General features: G+C 42.3%; 1 protein-coding gene across 1 annotated transcript in view; it reads right to left on the reverse strand.

Moving 5' to 3' along the window:
* The window catches only part of lama5 (laminin, alpha 5), a 79,450-nt gene that overhangs the window by 31,415 nt on the left and 31,664 nt on the right, over window positions 1–16,371 (reverse strand). The window contains exons 7-17 of the mRNA XM_069717384.1: window positions 10,284–10,399; window positions 6,696–6,814; window positions 6,512–6,602; window positions 6,251–6,385; window positions 6,057–6,119; window positions 4,648–4,788; window positions 3,717–3,854; window positions 2,808–2,942; window positions 1,033–1,167; window positions 755–892; window positions 312–364 (exon numbers count right to left, since the gene is read on the reverse strand). Coding sequence (XP_069573485.1) covers window positions 312–364; window positions 755–892; window positions 1,033–1,167; window positions 2,808–2,942; window positions 3,717–3,854; window positions 4,648–4,788; window positions 6,057–6,119; window positions 6,251–6,385; window positions 6,512–6,602; window positions 6,696–6,814; window positions 10,284–10,399 — 1,264 coding nt within the window. The remainder of the gene's footprint in view (window positions 1–311; window positions 365–754; window positions 893–1,032; window positions 1,168–2,807; window positions 2,943–3,716; window positions 3,855–4,647; window positions 4,789–6,056; window positions 6,120–6,250; window positions 6,386–6,511; window positions 6,603–6,695; window positions 6,815–10,283; window positions 10,400–16,371) is intronic.

The raw sequence follows: 16,371 nt of genomic DNA on the forward strand, positions 1-16,371 counted from the left end.
AAAGATGGACGCCAGAATAAACCAATAAAAAGGTTTCTGCTGCAAAAAATATGAGTGACATCCCTAAAATTTGTTGGAGTTTCAGTGTCTTTATTGTAGTTTTAAGATGAAATAAGAAATTTAACCAGAACCAATTAATTAGAGACGAAATGCTGAAGTTAAAAGTTTGTGTGTACACCTGCTTGTACGACATGAATTTATTCTGGAAGACAGACAGAAATGCAGAAAAATAATCAGGTGAAATCAGATGGAAAACATATATTTCAGCCTTTCTTTAAATTTGCAATAATAAAAACAAAGTCGTGACTTACCGCCGGTGTTTGAGCCGCGTACCGAACAGAACCGGCAGGGTGACACGTCCCGGCTTTCAAAGACAAAGAACAACACAGAGATCGTCACTCAGCTGGTTGGACATTTATTTAACCGTCTGTTGGGTCGGACACGTGATTATCTGCAGTTTAAACGAGGTGCAGCTGTCGCACCTCAGCAGCCTGTGTTTACCCTCCGTGTGTGTGTGTGTGTGTGTGTGTGTGTGTGTGTGTGTGTGTGTGTGTGTGTGTGTGTGTGTGTGTGTGTGTGTGTGTGTGTGTGTGTGTGTGTGTGTCTCTGTGTGTGTGTGTGTGTGTGTGTGTGTGTGTGTGTCTCTGTATGTGTGTGTGTGTGTGTGTGTGTGTGTGTGTGTGTGTGTGTGTGTGTGTGTGTGTGTGTGTGTGTGTGTGTGTGTGTGTGTGTGTGTGTGTGTGTGTGTCTCTACCTTGGCAGCTGGGGAAGCCGTAGGCGCCATGTGCACAGCTGTCACACCTCAGTCCGGCCACGCTGGGCAGACACACACACTGTCCCGTCACCTGGTCACAGCTGGAGTAGCGGGAACCTTCAGGAGAACACTGACAGGCTGCAACGAACCGATCACTTCCTGTTATTGATCTGTCTGCAGCACTGATTTATATACATCCATACCGTGTAGATAGCCAATATAACAAAATAAAAAACGTCCCTAACATCCACGGACATTTTTTTTTCGATGTAACTTACGTGAGCAGTTCGGGTAACCGTAGTAACCGGGAGCACACTGGTCACACGACGCTCCGCTGTAATTGGGCCGGCAGTGGCAGTGACCCGACGCCGTGCAGCTGGTGTCCAATGAGGTGTGAGGATCACAGGTGCACACTGGGAAAAACAGAAAAACAAGACGTGTTATTACAGACAGAGAAGAAAACTAAAATCTGAAATCTGTGTTTTAATTTTTGTCCACCGGCCATTCGGACGGACAGACAGCTGATAAATTAAAGGACACAAAAAAACAACTTAAAGTGTCTTTAAGAATCAATAACTGGAGCTCCTTCTGGAGAAATGAAACACCTTTCTTCTGAAAGATATTCCCTCATTTGAAGTTTCTATGATGTTGGTGGATTAAAGTCAAGTCGGTCCAAAACATCAGTTTTAATACTTTTTTTAAGTCATAATTGAGTCTCTGAACTATTTTTTTTAATATTCGTTCATTTTTCCAGAAGCAGTTTTTACTGAGAAATCCAATTTTTATTGCGTACTTTGCTTGCTTTTTTAAATTAACTTAATTAGCAGACCCTCAAGTAAACACTGCATAGGACCAACAAATTAAAATGTTCTAACTCACGCTGGAATGTTTCTTATTCGAAAAGCTAATTTCTTCATTTACAAAAGTCTCAACTATTTTCTTTAAAACCCTGAAATGTCATCATCTTCTAAGCCTGAAATATTTCCTCCAGTAATTTAAAGTATTCAAAATGTTTTTTAATTAGTTAAAAGCGTTGTCGAGTAACTTTGTCTCATTTTTCAGGAAATTACATCATTCAATTTAACCCCCAAACTTATTAGTATATTTGAGGTTAAATAGAAGTGGAGCAAATGTCTTATATGAGCTTTTAAATATAAATTTAATGGAGACAAATAACCAAAATTACAGCGATACGGGCATGGCATCAAATCTCTGATTAAAATCTGGTATCGGACAGTTAATCCTGTATATTGTAATTTTGTACCTCCAGTTGTGATGATAAAGTGCATCATTTGTTTTTTAATCAAGTCTCTCTTGAACCAAACGTGTCTCATATCTGAAAGCAGTGAAAGATCGTGTCTTTGAATCAGTTTTACAGCTTTTATTTTATTGCAATAAAAATGTTAAAACCTCAATAAAAACTCATAAAATTTAACAAGGCGATGTCACACTTCATGAGACGGACCGCAAAGTTGAGTGTTTCCATGTGTTCAGTCTGACGGGGGTTATTAAATTCTCCTGGTTCATGTCTGTGTGTGTGTGTGTGTGTGTGTGTGTGTGTGTGTGTGTGTGTGTGTGTGTGTGTGTGTGTGTGTGTGTGTGTGTGTGTGTGTGTGTGTGTGTGTGTGTGTGTGTGTGTGTGTGTGTGTGTGTGTGTGTGTGTGTGTGTGTGTGTGTATGTGTGTGTGTGTGGTGTGTGGTGTGTGGTGTGTGTGTGTGTGTGTGTGTGTGTGTGTGTGTGTGTGTGTGTGTGTGTGTGTGTGTGTGTGTGTGTGTGTGTGTGTGTGTGTGTGTGTGTGTGTGTGTGTGTGTGTGTGTGTGTGTGTGTGTGTGTGTGTGTGTGTGTGTGTGTGTGTGTGTGTGTGTGTGTGTGTGTGTGTGTGTGTGTGTGTGTGTGTGTGTGTGTGTGTGTGTGTGTGTGTGGTGTGTGGTGTGTGTGTGTGTGTGTGTGTGTGTGTGTGTGTGTGTGTGTGTGTGTGTGTGTGTGTGTGGTGTGTGTGTGTGTGTGTGTGTGTGTGTGTGTGTGTGTGTGTGTGTGTGTGTGTGTGTGTACCTTGACAGTTGGGGTAGGAGTGGAATCCGGATCGGCACTGTTCGCACCGAGGACCCTGAAACTGTGGTTTGCAGAGACAGCGTCCGGCGGCGTCGCAGCCTTCGGGCAGAGAGCCGACGGAGCTGCAGCCGCACACTGAAACAAGCAGCCGGGTATTAAAACTGATTCACCTCAAGGTGTTCGACTAATTGTTTTCGGTAGGAACCAATGAGCGGTCGTCTGATGGTTTTTGAGAGAGTTTTAGTTTGAGTCTCTGCATGGACACGACAGCTTCTTTCTCAGGAATTAATCACAAGCACATAAATTTCTTCTGAAACCGCTGTCATCACTTCTCTGTTTCTAGCAAACAAGATAAAACATGTTAATGAGTGAGCTGTACAAGTGTTGGCAGATATATATCTCTATATCTATATATCTAACTGATGTTCAGATCAAGAGGCTGAAAAATGAAGCCAGAGAGTGCAGTTCCTCAAATGGCCACTTGAGGCGGTCTCCGAAAATCAAGAAACACTGAAAACTGAGCTACAAAAATCTGTTGATATTGAATCTGTGGAGTTTTCTTGGAAACAAACAAAAGTTCTGCTTCTTACACCGACTGGATATAAAAGAGTTCGTAGCTTCAGGTCTGTAAACTGGTTCTGATCCAGAAGTGTCTTCAGCTGCAATACCAGCGAGTGCCACTAGAGGTCGGCTCCAAAAAGCCTCCGGCTCCATAGACTCCCATTCAACTTCTCTCATCAAATCCAAAGTGAATAAAATGTGTCCATCAGTTCTCTCGGTGTTGTTAGCTAAAGTCACTCCTTCTTATTAGTTTTCTGGAGGTCCACTTAAAGAACCTATTTTAAAACTATTTGAAACTTTGGTTGTTTTACATTTAAATCAGAGATGTCGACAGAAGAGAAGACTCACGCTGGCAGAGCGGGTATTTGAAGTAACCCGGAGCGCACTGGTCGCACTCGTAACCGTGGTAACCGCTGCGACACAAACCATGACCGGTCACCAAGTCGCACGACCCGTCCAGACAGCCTGGACCTGAACACTGACAGGCTGGACAAACACACACACACACACACACACACACACACACACACACACACACACACACACACACACACACACAGTCAGACAAACCAAACAGCAACAGTTATTTTATAGATGTGTGTGTGTGTGTGTGTGTGTGTGTGTTGAGTGACCTCACTGACTGAGGTGTGAATGTGAAACTATTTACAGAGATTAACACATCTGTTAACATGCCGTTTACTCAGGAGTGTGTGTGTGTGTGTGTGTGTGTGTGTGTGTGTGTGTGTGTGTGTGTGTGTGTGTGTGTGTGTGTGTGTGTGTGTGTGTGTGTGTGTGTGTGTGTGTGTGTGTGTGTGAGAGAGAGAGGTTGCTTACTGGGTGGTAAACTAACCCTAAAAATACATAAACAAACCATTAAATAACAGCGTTTGGGATTCCTGCCTCTGTTTGTGTGAAACAATCCGTAAAACTGAAAACGTAAAACAGCTGAAGGTTTGAGCACGTCTGCGATGTGCATGATTTGCTGGCTCTTCTCTCATTTACAAAATAATACTTCTATTCGCTGGTTGAAAACGCAGGTTAAAGTCATCTTTTTGTTGTCTTATGCGAGTTGAAGATTTCAATCTTAAATATTTCAATAATAAATTGATTATTCTGCATTTTTTTAAGCATAAAACATCCAAAAAGTTTTGGGTTCTAAAATGTGTTTTCATTTCATTTCTTTTACTGTTTTCTGATTTTACTGTCTCTGATAAAATGCATATTAATGGCTTTGTTGCAGCACTAATATTATAAATGCATTGAAATGTCCGTGTCTCACCCTGACAGTTGAGTCCGTGGAAGCCCGGCGCGCAGGTGTCGCAGTGGTCGCCGGTGAAACCCGGTTTACAGACGCAGGTTCGAGTCCGAGGGTCCGGCCTGCAGGAGTTATCCACCGTACCCGCCGCGCTGCACTCACAGTCTGCACACACACCAGCTTTCTTATTTCACTTTTAACAGAGCGCATGAGAGGAAAATAAAAAAAGAACATATCTCTGATGCACATTGGAGCATTTTAACATCTGAAGATTGGAGATAAAAGCATTTTTTAAATTTCATTATAAACATAAGAAGACACCAGATGATCGAGTCGACAAACGGGACCAAACACTTTTTCATTTATACTGAACGATGATTCCAGGATATTTTTAGCCGGTTGCATTTGTGTTTATTGTCAAAACAAGAAAACTGGAGGAAGTTGTGGCTGATAAGCCAGAAGCAGCACGACATACAATTTGTGGTCCGACTTTATAAAAATAAAGTTTCTTTGTTAGCCACTAATGGTGCTACTGCTACAAGCTAACGTTATATTTATTTATATTATCATTACTGATCTCTGGGCTTGTACGAAGGTCGGTTACACTTCCTGGTTACCTCGCTCCCATTGGCTGTTTCAGGTTTCTGCTAAATATTCTCTCGATGTTCCAGAATTTCATGAATTATAATATTGACGCGTCTACGATCTGATCTGGCGTCAAGCTTTAGTTCGTCTTCCTTTATTTTGAGAATGAATGAATATTCTGCTTCCAGTTTGTCACAGAACAAATCTGTCCTCTGTAAACCAAACAAACAGCATGAAGCAGGTGTTTAAAGCAGAATAAACCGTCCTGGATCTAAAGAGGTTTGACTGAACGGTGTTTTGAACATCTTATCGCTTTCTATTGACATTCCATTCACGCCAAACTGACTTTCTCAAAACTCCCTCAGACATCCGAGTCACACCGAAACATTCACAATAAGGAGTCAAGGTCAGTCCTCACTTTGTTTCTATTTGTCTCAGTTTCTGATTAGATTTCAATGTTTAAATTCTCTTTGGAAAGTTGAGTTTTCTGTCTGAACTGAACTCTATGCTTTATTCATTAATAACATTTACTCTGTTAAAAAGAGCTGTTAAAAAAAAGACATTTCTGTCACTACAACCTCAATTATTCAACTTCCTGTTATTAAATGTCTTTGAATAACTCCTGTTATATATGTTTGTTTTTGTTATTTCTGTGCGTATCGTGTGTCTTTATCTGTTTATTTTTTCTCATATTTTTTGCACCAAAGTCGAGGTCAAGGAGAACTTTATTATCGACTGGATAACATTGAACAAGGAAGATGCGATGTAGAAATCACAACAATGAATAAAAACACAACAATGAAATCAAAAAAAGACAGTTAATGAATGAAAATGATTGAAGGACTTACTGATGATCTCTCCGGCTGGTTTGGCCTCGCCGTTGTTGTTGTTGGTGGGATAAGTCGGGACGGCTGATGGAGAGAGAAATACAATTTAAAAATGTTTGTTTTCCATTTTTTCTTTAGAGGTGGATGTGATTTTAATACCGAGTCGGTTTATTAACGCCATCAGCGTTTGAGGTGTTGTTTTGGTTGTGACTCACGGTAACAGTCGGGGAAGTTGATGAAGCCGCTGGCGCAGGAGTCGCAGTTCTCCCCGATGTAGTTCGGTTTGCAGAAGCAGCGACCGCTCAGATCCTCGCAGGTACCGTCGGTGAACTCCGACTGACAGTCGCAGGCTGAAGGAGAGGAAGAGGGACGGACGGAGAGGAGGATGATGGGAAAAAAGAGGAAGGCCATTCGGTACGACCGATGTATTTTCTGGAGATGAGGTCTGACGTTACGATCAGACGGCTGTAACTCACGTGAGCAGGCCAGCGGCGAGTCGATGGGGTGGTCGGGCGACCTGAAGTAGGTCGGGATGCAGCGCTCACAGTTCACTCCGGTGGTGTGATGCTGAGAGGGAAAAGCTTCCAGTTAAATCAACCTCATCGCGGCTGTGAACACTTTCGACATCCCTCCGTCAGATCGAGGCGCGGCCGCAGTTACCTGACAGTTGAGGCAGACTCCGCCCCCTCGGTGGTGTCCGTGGGCGTCCACGCTGCCCCGCCTCTGATCCACCTCCGGGTCGAAGTAGCAGTCGAAGGAGTGACGGTGGCAGTTGCAGGCTGAGAGAGGGAATATGAAACACGGTTATGACGTGAAACAGACAGCAGGCGGTCATACGGAGAAAACAAAAATACACATTTATCTGCAGTTATTTAAGACGCAGCAACGAAAAGACAAATAAACACTTTGCTCCATTTGCTGATGAAGACTCAAAGATGCGTCTGAAAGCTCCAATGAATGAACCTTACCTGAGAGTGCTTCATGCTTGATTACCATTTATTCAATGATGTACTGATATTATTTGATGATTGCGCCTGAGTTACACATGGCTTTGTGAGCAGTGGTCCGGGTGCTTCCTTTATTACAAGCTGGTAAATCAACGAAAAACACAAACGCACCGTCGCAAACACAAAACACAGTAAAACAACAGCGTCAACATTCACCTGCTGAAAACAGCTTCTCGCCAGAGAAGAGAAGCAGCAGACGAGACAGAGAGGAAAACACACCAGGCACTTAGTTACTCATTAGTTCGGCAGCTTTACACCCATTTAAACCTCAAAAATCAAAGTACTTCATCAAAACGACCTCAGACGTGAATCTGTGTGAAGTCACTTCAAATGAAGCTGCTGCTTTCAAACCCGTTTCCTCTGAAAGGTGAAGCTGCGATTCAACACGACCACACAGAGAATCAGTTCCCGATGAAAGTCAGTCAGCACATCGTCTGGTTGGGGATACTTTAGGAATCATTAAAGGTTTATTTCATGTCTGATTACAGTCTGATGAAATCTCTTTGAACTGATGAGCTTTAATGAGAAGCTGTTCATTAAAAGATCAGAAGATTAACAACACAAGAAAACATCTAATGTTTGCTTTAATCACTGATCTGATTTATATGCAAATTTAAAGCACAACTTGTTGAAGCAAAAAAATCTTCTGCATTTAAATTGATCTATACAGATGTGAAAATGTAACTAATTTAAAGTGTAAATATTTATATATATATATTTATATAGAGATATCTATCTATCTATCTATCTATCTATCTATCTATCTATCTATCTATCTATCTATCTATCTATCTATCTATCTATCTATCTATCTATCTATCTATCTATCTATCTATCTATATATATATATGTATGTGTTTTTTAAACTCTTTTGACTTTTATAGATATGTTATGAAGGCTAAGAAATGTTACAGTTTAAAGATAAACTTTATCATCCAAAATGACATCAGTTCACTGAAAAAGTGAACTTCAGTGGGAACATAACAATTATAAATAAGTATAAATAAATAAAAAACACAAATAGAACAATTACTGAATTACGACCGGCCGGTCACACAAAGTAAGAAGATAAAAAAACCTCTCTGAACTCCATCTACGATAAAAGACAGACGTGTACACACATGCGATGCCCACACCTGAAGCCCAGACAGACCTTTTCCTCTTCACACAGACTCAGTACGAACTCTGATAGCTTTCAGTTCTTATCTGACTCTCAGCGCCGGAGAGGTGCCGGCTGGATAAACCAGCGCTCCTTATCCTCCGGCTCTGACTGGGGTTTTTGTTTTCCCTCACGGCCGCGGCACGTTTGAGTTTTTCCTCTCTTGAAGAAAGTCATCCAGAGCTGAGTCAGTCGAGTGATAAACCATGCAGACCAGATGAACTCAACTCTGATACTCTGAGCAAGATTATAGGTTAGGTTAGGTTAAGTAGTTACTTTATTAATCCCTGAGGGGAAATTTTTAAAATATATTCAGAGTATCTTCTGACAAGTCAGAAACACGTCTTTCTGTCCATCGTCTAAGATCTCTTCATATTATGACATGTTATCAAAAACAGAAGACCAGGGCCGGATACTGACGCTGATTTCCCAAATCGATTCAATTTACAAAGATTCAATTTGATTGGATTCTGTTCGGGATATCAAATATTATACCAATTTTGCTTGGATATGAAACTTGTACCAGGAACCCTCTAACAACAAAAATATGAATGTTTCCATTAAGAATAAACCACAAGGGAGGTACATTAATGCACCTTTTAATCAACATTATAGGCTGAGGACAGGAAATGGAAGCTCCTATTGGCTCAGTGAGATGTCAATCAAACTGGAAGCATAAAGATGCTTTCTGGCTTTACTGCTAACTGTGTAAAACATTTAAGAACGCCTGCTGGGAAATTTCAAATGATGCAGCAGCATCTTTCCGCGACATCTCACATGAGTATTCATGTGAACTTTATCTCTACAGACGAGGAAGTTGATGTCGTTAAAACTCTGAGGTACCGCGGGTGGGCCGTCCGAACGTTATGTGGCTAAAAGATCGATCTTGGGATTTATGAATGGATGTTGGATTAGAGAACAATTTGAATCAGAAAACCTTTTTTTTTTTAAACCTAGAACTACAGAAGACTATAATATAACTATAATAAGGATAATTTATTGCTACTATCCAACTGTTACATCTTCCATGATGGAGCTTCTACTTTATATTCACACTTCAGGCCTTTGTGATCATTTCTGAATATTAGCAGGAGCCTATTAAAAACCAGAGAGGTGTTGACATGTAGCTCCTTAAGTTATAAATCCGAAAACATTTGCCCTTTAAAATACAAGTTGCATGTTAAAGGGGTATTCCAGAAAATAATGCAGCACTTCCATAAAAAATGGACTGAAAAAAATTCTTAAACTCAAAGCAGCAGAGGCTGAAAATATCCAGACTTTTATTCTCCAGTAGGAGTTAAGCTCTGAAAACGTGCTCTTTTGTTCTCTCACGTCTTTGGTTAAGTCACTTCGTGTCGTGAACACTTTTATCCACTTTGAAGGCGACCTCTGATCAAGACCCTGCACCTGCCCCTCGCTGTGGTTTGGTTCATATCACACTGACCTTCAGTGAACTTTCTGCCATTGTGATTCCCACGTTGGTCTTCGTTAAATATAACTGCAGCTCTGATAACAGACGGCTCTCACGTGTAAATACGAGCCGAGGTTTGATAGCACCGAGTTCGCCCCGAAGGCAACGATCACAGAGACCGTCCCAGGACTTTGAGCTCATAATGATGAAATACTTGAAAGTATTCGATCGTATGAGTTCCACAGAAATCTTTTTGTATTTTTGAGATCGTTTTCACTCTTTTCGATCAATAAATAATTATTCTCGTCTTCCGAGACTTCTTCCAGTAGAGTTTCTGTGATTTCCGTTACAACGTGGACATCCTGGACATCCTGGACATCCTGGACATCCTGGACATCCTGGACGTGTTTGTGAGAAAAAGATCCCTGCAGCCGATGTGTCTGTTCAGCTTCATTAAATTAAGGCCAACTACTTCTGTTGAACCTGGACATGAAACACATTCCTCTGCAGGGATCACTGATTACACTCTGCGTGTGTGTGTGTGTGTGTGTGTGTGTGTGTGTGTGTGTGTGTGTGTGTGTGTGTGTGTGTGTGTGTGTGTGTGTGTGTGTGTGTGTGTGTGCGTGCGTGCATGTGTCGGTGGAAAGCATGGGGGACGGGGCTGTACTCACGTTCGCACTCGTTGGCGCTGTAGGTCGTGGCCGGTTTCCACGGTAACTGGTTGTATCCAGGGCAACACTGTTCACAAGACAGGCCGCAAGTGTTGTGCTGACAGTCGCACTGTAACCTGCAAACAACAACAATAACAACAACAGCGTGAGAAACAGTGACACCACAAAGTCAAAGTTTTACTTGTAACACACACACACACACACACACACACACACACACACACACACACACACACACACACACACACACACACACACACACACACACACACACACACACACACACACACACACACACACACACACACACACACACACACACACACACACACACACACACACTCACTCACACACTCACACACACACGCACACACACGCACACACACACACACACACTCACACACACACACTCACACACACACTCACACACACTCACACACACACACACACACACACACACACACACACACACACACACACACACTCACACACACACACTCACACACACTCACACACACACACACTCACACACACACACACACACACACACACACTCACACACACTCACACTCACACACTCACTCACACACACACACACTCACACACACACACTCACACTCACACACACTCACACACACACTCACACACACACTCACACACACACTCACACACACTCACACACACTCACACACACAGTCACACACTCACACACACTCACACACTCACACTCACACACTCACTCTCAGAAATACGCGGTGGTGGGTATCTATCGGAGCCTGTTGTGTTTTGGGTAAAACATCACCTGAACTTTCCTCAGAAGTTCACATTCCTCTGCTCTCATCCATCCCCCCACCCCAACCCCCCCCCTCCACCACCACCACCACCAGCCCAACACTGAAAGAGTTAATCTTCCTTCTCCGCGGACTGAGGCCGACTGCTTCACCCCGGCTTTTTAATCGGATTAGTCTGTAAACCAGTTGCCTGGAGAGTTTGGGCAAAACACAGCAGGGAGGACGAAAAAAAACAAAAAAACACTTTTCTCTCATCTGAGTCGTCTTAACCGCTCAAAGAGAGACGGACACGGAGGACCGGAGTCACGGGAGGGAGCAGGAATATCCTCAGTCAGCTAACGGGTTATTTCTGTCCTTTCAGCAGCAGTTTGATCCCAATTATTTAATTACTCACCGACTTTCCACTCCAGGGAAACACAAATCAATCAATCAAGCTTTGATTGACAGGCCAGTAATAAGACAGACAGTTGTACACCAGGGAAATTGATTTGAGAACAATTTTTAACAAACAAGATTACAAACAAACTGAAAGGAAAATAAAAGACAATTTAAAAAAACACTTTTGGATCAATGCACGCAGGACGATAGAGATAATAGAAAGATCGATTAAAAAGCTAAAATGTCAAAGTTCAACAGAAGCTAATAAAAGGATGTAAAAGTAACTAAAAGGACCATAAAAGGTATGAAAGTGTAAAAGAAAGAAATAAAAAAAAGAAATATAAAATCAAATTAAAATATGTCTAAAAGCCATTATAATTCAAAGCAAGGCTGAAGAGGTCGGTTTTAAACGGACTAAAACGTGGAACTCTTGAAGATACTGACTGGATTTGTCTTTTGAAGTATTTTAAAGTGCCTGCAGGTCTTTTTTTCCGTCTCTCTGGCCGGTGTTGATAACACGTCTGCGTATTGTGTTTCAACGAGCTGATTGTGTTTCCAGCTTTCACTTTTCCTATCTGATCCATTCATTCATTTAACTCCCTCATGCATTCCTCCAACTCTCTGACTCTCCATCAGGTTTTTATTCTTTTTATTTTCCTTCCCTGGAAATCAGCTCCATCGAAGCCTTTTAGGAAATGACTTTCAATGGAGCGTTTCCAACCGAATGAACTACTTCCTGGTTGGGATCGTGAGCTGTGGACCAGCGGCTCCCTGACTGACGTAGATTCAACGTGTTTAGGACTTTAAACTTTGACCTACATTCATACTTTAAATATGATTTCCTGTAGACATAGAATTATGTTACGATACGACTGTACTTCACTACATGGACTGAACGCGATATCTCAAGAACGCCTTAAAGAAATGTGTTTGAATTTGGCAAAACCATTCACTTGACACCAAGGATGAGCTGATAGGATTTGGGGAAGCAAAGGTCAAAGGTCAAGGTCACTGTGACCCAAATTCAACAAATTCAGGTGAACATGATATCTCAGGAGCGCTGGATGGAATTTCTTAAATGTGACACAGTCGTTCAGTTTGGCCTCAACGATGAACTGATTAAGAGTTTGGTGGTCAAAGGTCAAAGTTCAAAGCCACTGTGACCTCATGTTCCCCCTATCTGTCCGTCCCGTTCTTGTGAATCCAATATATTGCGAAAGCCTTGCGGGAATTTGTTCAAATTTGGCAAAACCATTGATTTACAGTCGTAGCAACGATGACCTGATAAGACTGGTGATTAAAGGTCAAAGGTCAAGGTCACCATCTCCTCACATTAACCCATGCTTGTGAATGCAATTTTCCCGGGACTTTCTTAAAATTTTATATAAATGTTCACTTTGGTTCAACTATTAACTATTTAGATTTTGGAGGTCAAAGGTCAAAGACACTGAGAGTTAAATATCTATGAGTTTGGACAAATATACATGTAAACTACAACTTGAGTGGTTAGCGGTGGCAAAGCGGTCTGATTCTAGTTTTAAAAATGTGACTTTGAGTGTGACTGATAATAATTCTCCAAAAGATGAAGGTGTGTTTGCGTGTGAGTGTTACAGACACCGACGAGAGCAGCGTCGGCCTCAGACACTCCGTCAGGTGTCTGTTTAAACCAGGAACATGTTGAAATTCAACATAAACCTCACGTCCTCGGCTCGTGTCTGGGTTCAGAGTCTGCAACATGTCTGGAGGCCCAAAGGTTATTGTAAGGAAAGCGTGTGCATACTTTAACTCTCCTCATGCAGACCACCTTCTCTCAACGTGACGTGTATGAACTCTCTAAGACCAACTTAAAACCAGTTTTCACCGTTAACATACGCTAAAAGAAACAACTGTGCAGAACTAGTTTAGTTTTCTCACATTAACGCCAACGATCTGGACTAAAAATTCATTCTCAGCAATTTGTTTCAGAACTTGTCGGACTGACATCTAAAACTTCTTCCAAACATAATTATGTGTAATTCAACAAACTTGAAATCCCACTTAAAGGTTTTCTAAAGGCTCTAATTGCAACAGATCTGATTTCATACAGTGTGTGAGCTTTAGTCTTTCTGGCAGCAGCAGAGTTATGGGTTTATACTGCAGGAGGTGTTTACGCTGGCGGGATAATGTACGGCGGTTTAACGAGGGAGCGTCTGCAGGCCGATGATGAGTAACCCACAGAGGAAAACAGTCCCTCCTGAAGGGGGATCATTTCTGGAGTCTGGCTTCACTCCCTGTTCGTGGGATTTAAGGGATTTCAGGAGATTACGGTCATAAAAAGCACACTGATACTCATCTCTTCACAGTAAACTGGGCCTCGATATTCAACTACGAACACCGTACCGGGCAGTTTGCTTGAATTCACACCAACAGTGAGGAAGAACTCTCTCCTGTCACTGAAGGTTGACGTTGTAGATGTCAGAAGTCAATGTGGAGGTTTACCAGAAAAACGAACCAGAGGTTTTTTTATTTGGATGAATAAATATATTGATTCAAATAATTCAGAGATTGTTCATGTTGCACGTGAGATGAGCAGACGTGTCTTTTGTTGCCAGCTGGCTGCTCGGTCAGAACTAAAGCTCCATTTGGTTTCACTTTGCTGCATCACCTTCGGTTCGGGATCACAGCTGCGAGAGGTGAGAGCACATCTGGGCTACTCGTTAGCATCACTGGTGTGTGTGTGTGTGTGTGTGTGTGTGTGTGTGTGTGTGTGTGTGTGTGTGTGTGTGTGTGTGTGTGTGTGTGTGTGTGTGTGTGTGTGTGTGTGTGTGCGTTTAAAATGACTTTTTCCTGGTTGTCTGTGAAGTGTTGGTACAGAAAGTAAAGAAAAGGAGGAAGGAAGTGTGGTTCTGATTCCTCAGTGAGTTTCGTGCAACACATTCTGCTTAAGCACCGATTGAATGGAGGAAGTCTGTTAACTGTTAACATACACCCCCCTCCTCCACCCTGCCCCCCCTCCCCCACCACCACCACCACCACCACACACACACACACACAGAAATATTGATCGAGACGTACTTTTCTAAGAGCTGCTCGGTCCTGCAGCTCCATCAGACAGAGAAAACATGAAAGCAGCCGTGAGTGGGTTTAACGTTGAGCTGCAGCTGTTCGTCTTCACCACAGATTAGACGGAGCTTCAAGAAGACAGACTTTGTTTAATGTCTGACTCATCTGGGAATTTCACACATAAAAAAAAGAAGAAAAAAGATCAACCTCAACGGGAGGGAGGGGGGGGGGCAATCAGTGCAATACGAAGCCTTTCAAACTGTTTAAAGTACTCATCAAATAATATCTCTGGCTTCGTGACGGTCTGTAAATATATAGTTGGGGGGGTATTTCTGGTATTTTAAACAGCTAGCGGGGAAGTAGATCGATGCTTCGTGTGAGATAAATAAAGGACGGAAGAATGAATACCAGAACCAGATTAGATTTACACTCAGGTGTTTGATGGGGAAACCAGGACCAGGAATCCAAAGAAATCCCTCCCGACCTCATCGAGAGTTCGGACCAGCACGTCTGGTTTGTGTCAGAGGAGGAATGTGGAGCGAAGAACTCCGAATGTTTGACGTCGTTACATCGAGCAGGTGCGTTAAAGACGACGAGCGCTTCGACCTGCAGCTGCACGGCTCCAATCATCCCGACTGAGATGTAAAGTCGACTCCAGTTTATTCAACTGGCCGAGAACTTTGCAGCCAAGCTGACTAAAAACATTATTTTGGATACTTCACATGCGGCTAAAAATCAGAACTGGAGGTTTCCTAACAGTCTGCGTTTGTCCCGCCCCTCCTTCACTGTGATTGGACGGCTCGGTAAACTCTCTGTGTTGAAAAAAAAAAAAACCGCCGAAACGTTCAGCGCAGAATAAACGCTCAGCACCTCGTTCACTAAAACAACATAAAATATATCTTGTACTCAGGAGTGATCTTCGGTGGACGCGGTAGGTCGCTGCGGCGGTGGCGGAGGGTCAGCTGGTTCCGACGCGAGCTGATTGGTTAAAATGAACTGCAGGTCTACAGGAGGACAGACCCAGATATTAGCTGCTGTAATCTACCCAGCAACAGCTTCGGCAGGTGTTAATATTCCAACCAATAAAAAAATGATCTGTAACTAATGCTTTATCTTCACCTTTTTAATCTGTTGAACCTCTCTCGTCACGGTTCATTCACTCCGTCGGTCTCCGACCCGTCCTCCACATCTCACTGTTACAAAGTTTTATGACCTCATTTATGAATCCACCGTCTCATTTATTCGTGCTTTTTTTTTTCTGACACTTTTGACGTATTTATCTCCTTTTTATCAGTACAGACATTCATTTAAAATGTTTGCTCTGTTACATCAGAGGTTCCCTGAGAGGTGAAGTCTCAGTTTTTCCTTTATTATGCTGTTTAATATGTCTAATTGTAAATTGCACTGATTTTTCACTACATTAGAAGATACTGTGTCATATGACAGACAGCTCAACCTTCCTCCGGGGATCAGAGGAAATTTAAACATTACTTTTAAGTAGCCCAGGAACAAAATGAGCTGCCAAAAGAGGCAAAAATGTGTCGATTTGAAGCTTTTCTCTGGATAATTAACCACTAAATAAGGAAAACAACATATTTAAAGACGTCTGCAAAACTATGAAAACGCAAAAATAGCCCGTAAAGTTTGAAAGAACTGCTGTAGTGTCACATTTTCACACCTCTGGAGAAAAATCCTGTTCTGTCCAGTTAACAGCCGAAAACACACACACCTGCATCTCTTTATCTTCTGTCAATCAGACCGCAGCTGAAATATCTCCAGGATGTTGGGATCATCCCATCTTCATCTTCTATTCCACCAACCCTCCTCCTCCTCCTCCTCCTCCTCCCTGGAAAATCTCTCTTCCTCCCAAATAACTC

Source organism: Brachyistius frenatus, unplaced genomic scaffold, assembly GCF_029030835.1.
Source record: "Brachyistius frenatus isolate BFR_SWC_R1_liver_20210118 unplaced genomic scaffold, ASM2903083v1 Contig_174, whole genome shotgun sequence".
Lineage (NCBI taxonomy): Eukaryota > Metazoa > Chordata > Actinopteri > Embiotocidae > Brachyistius > Brachyistius frenatus.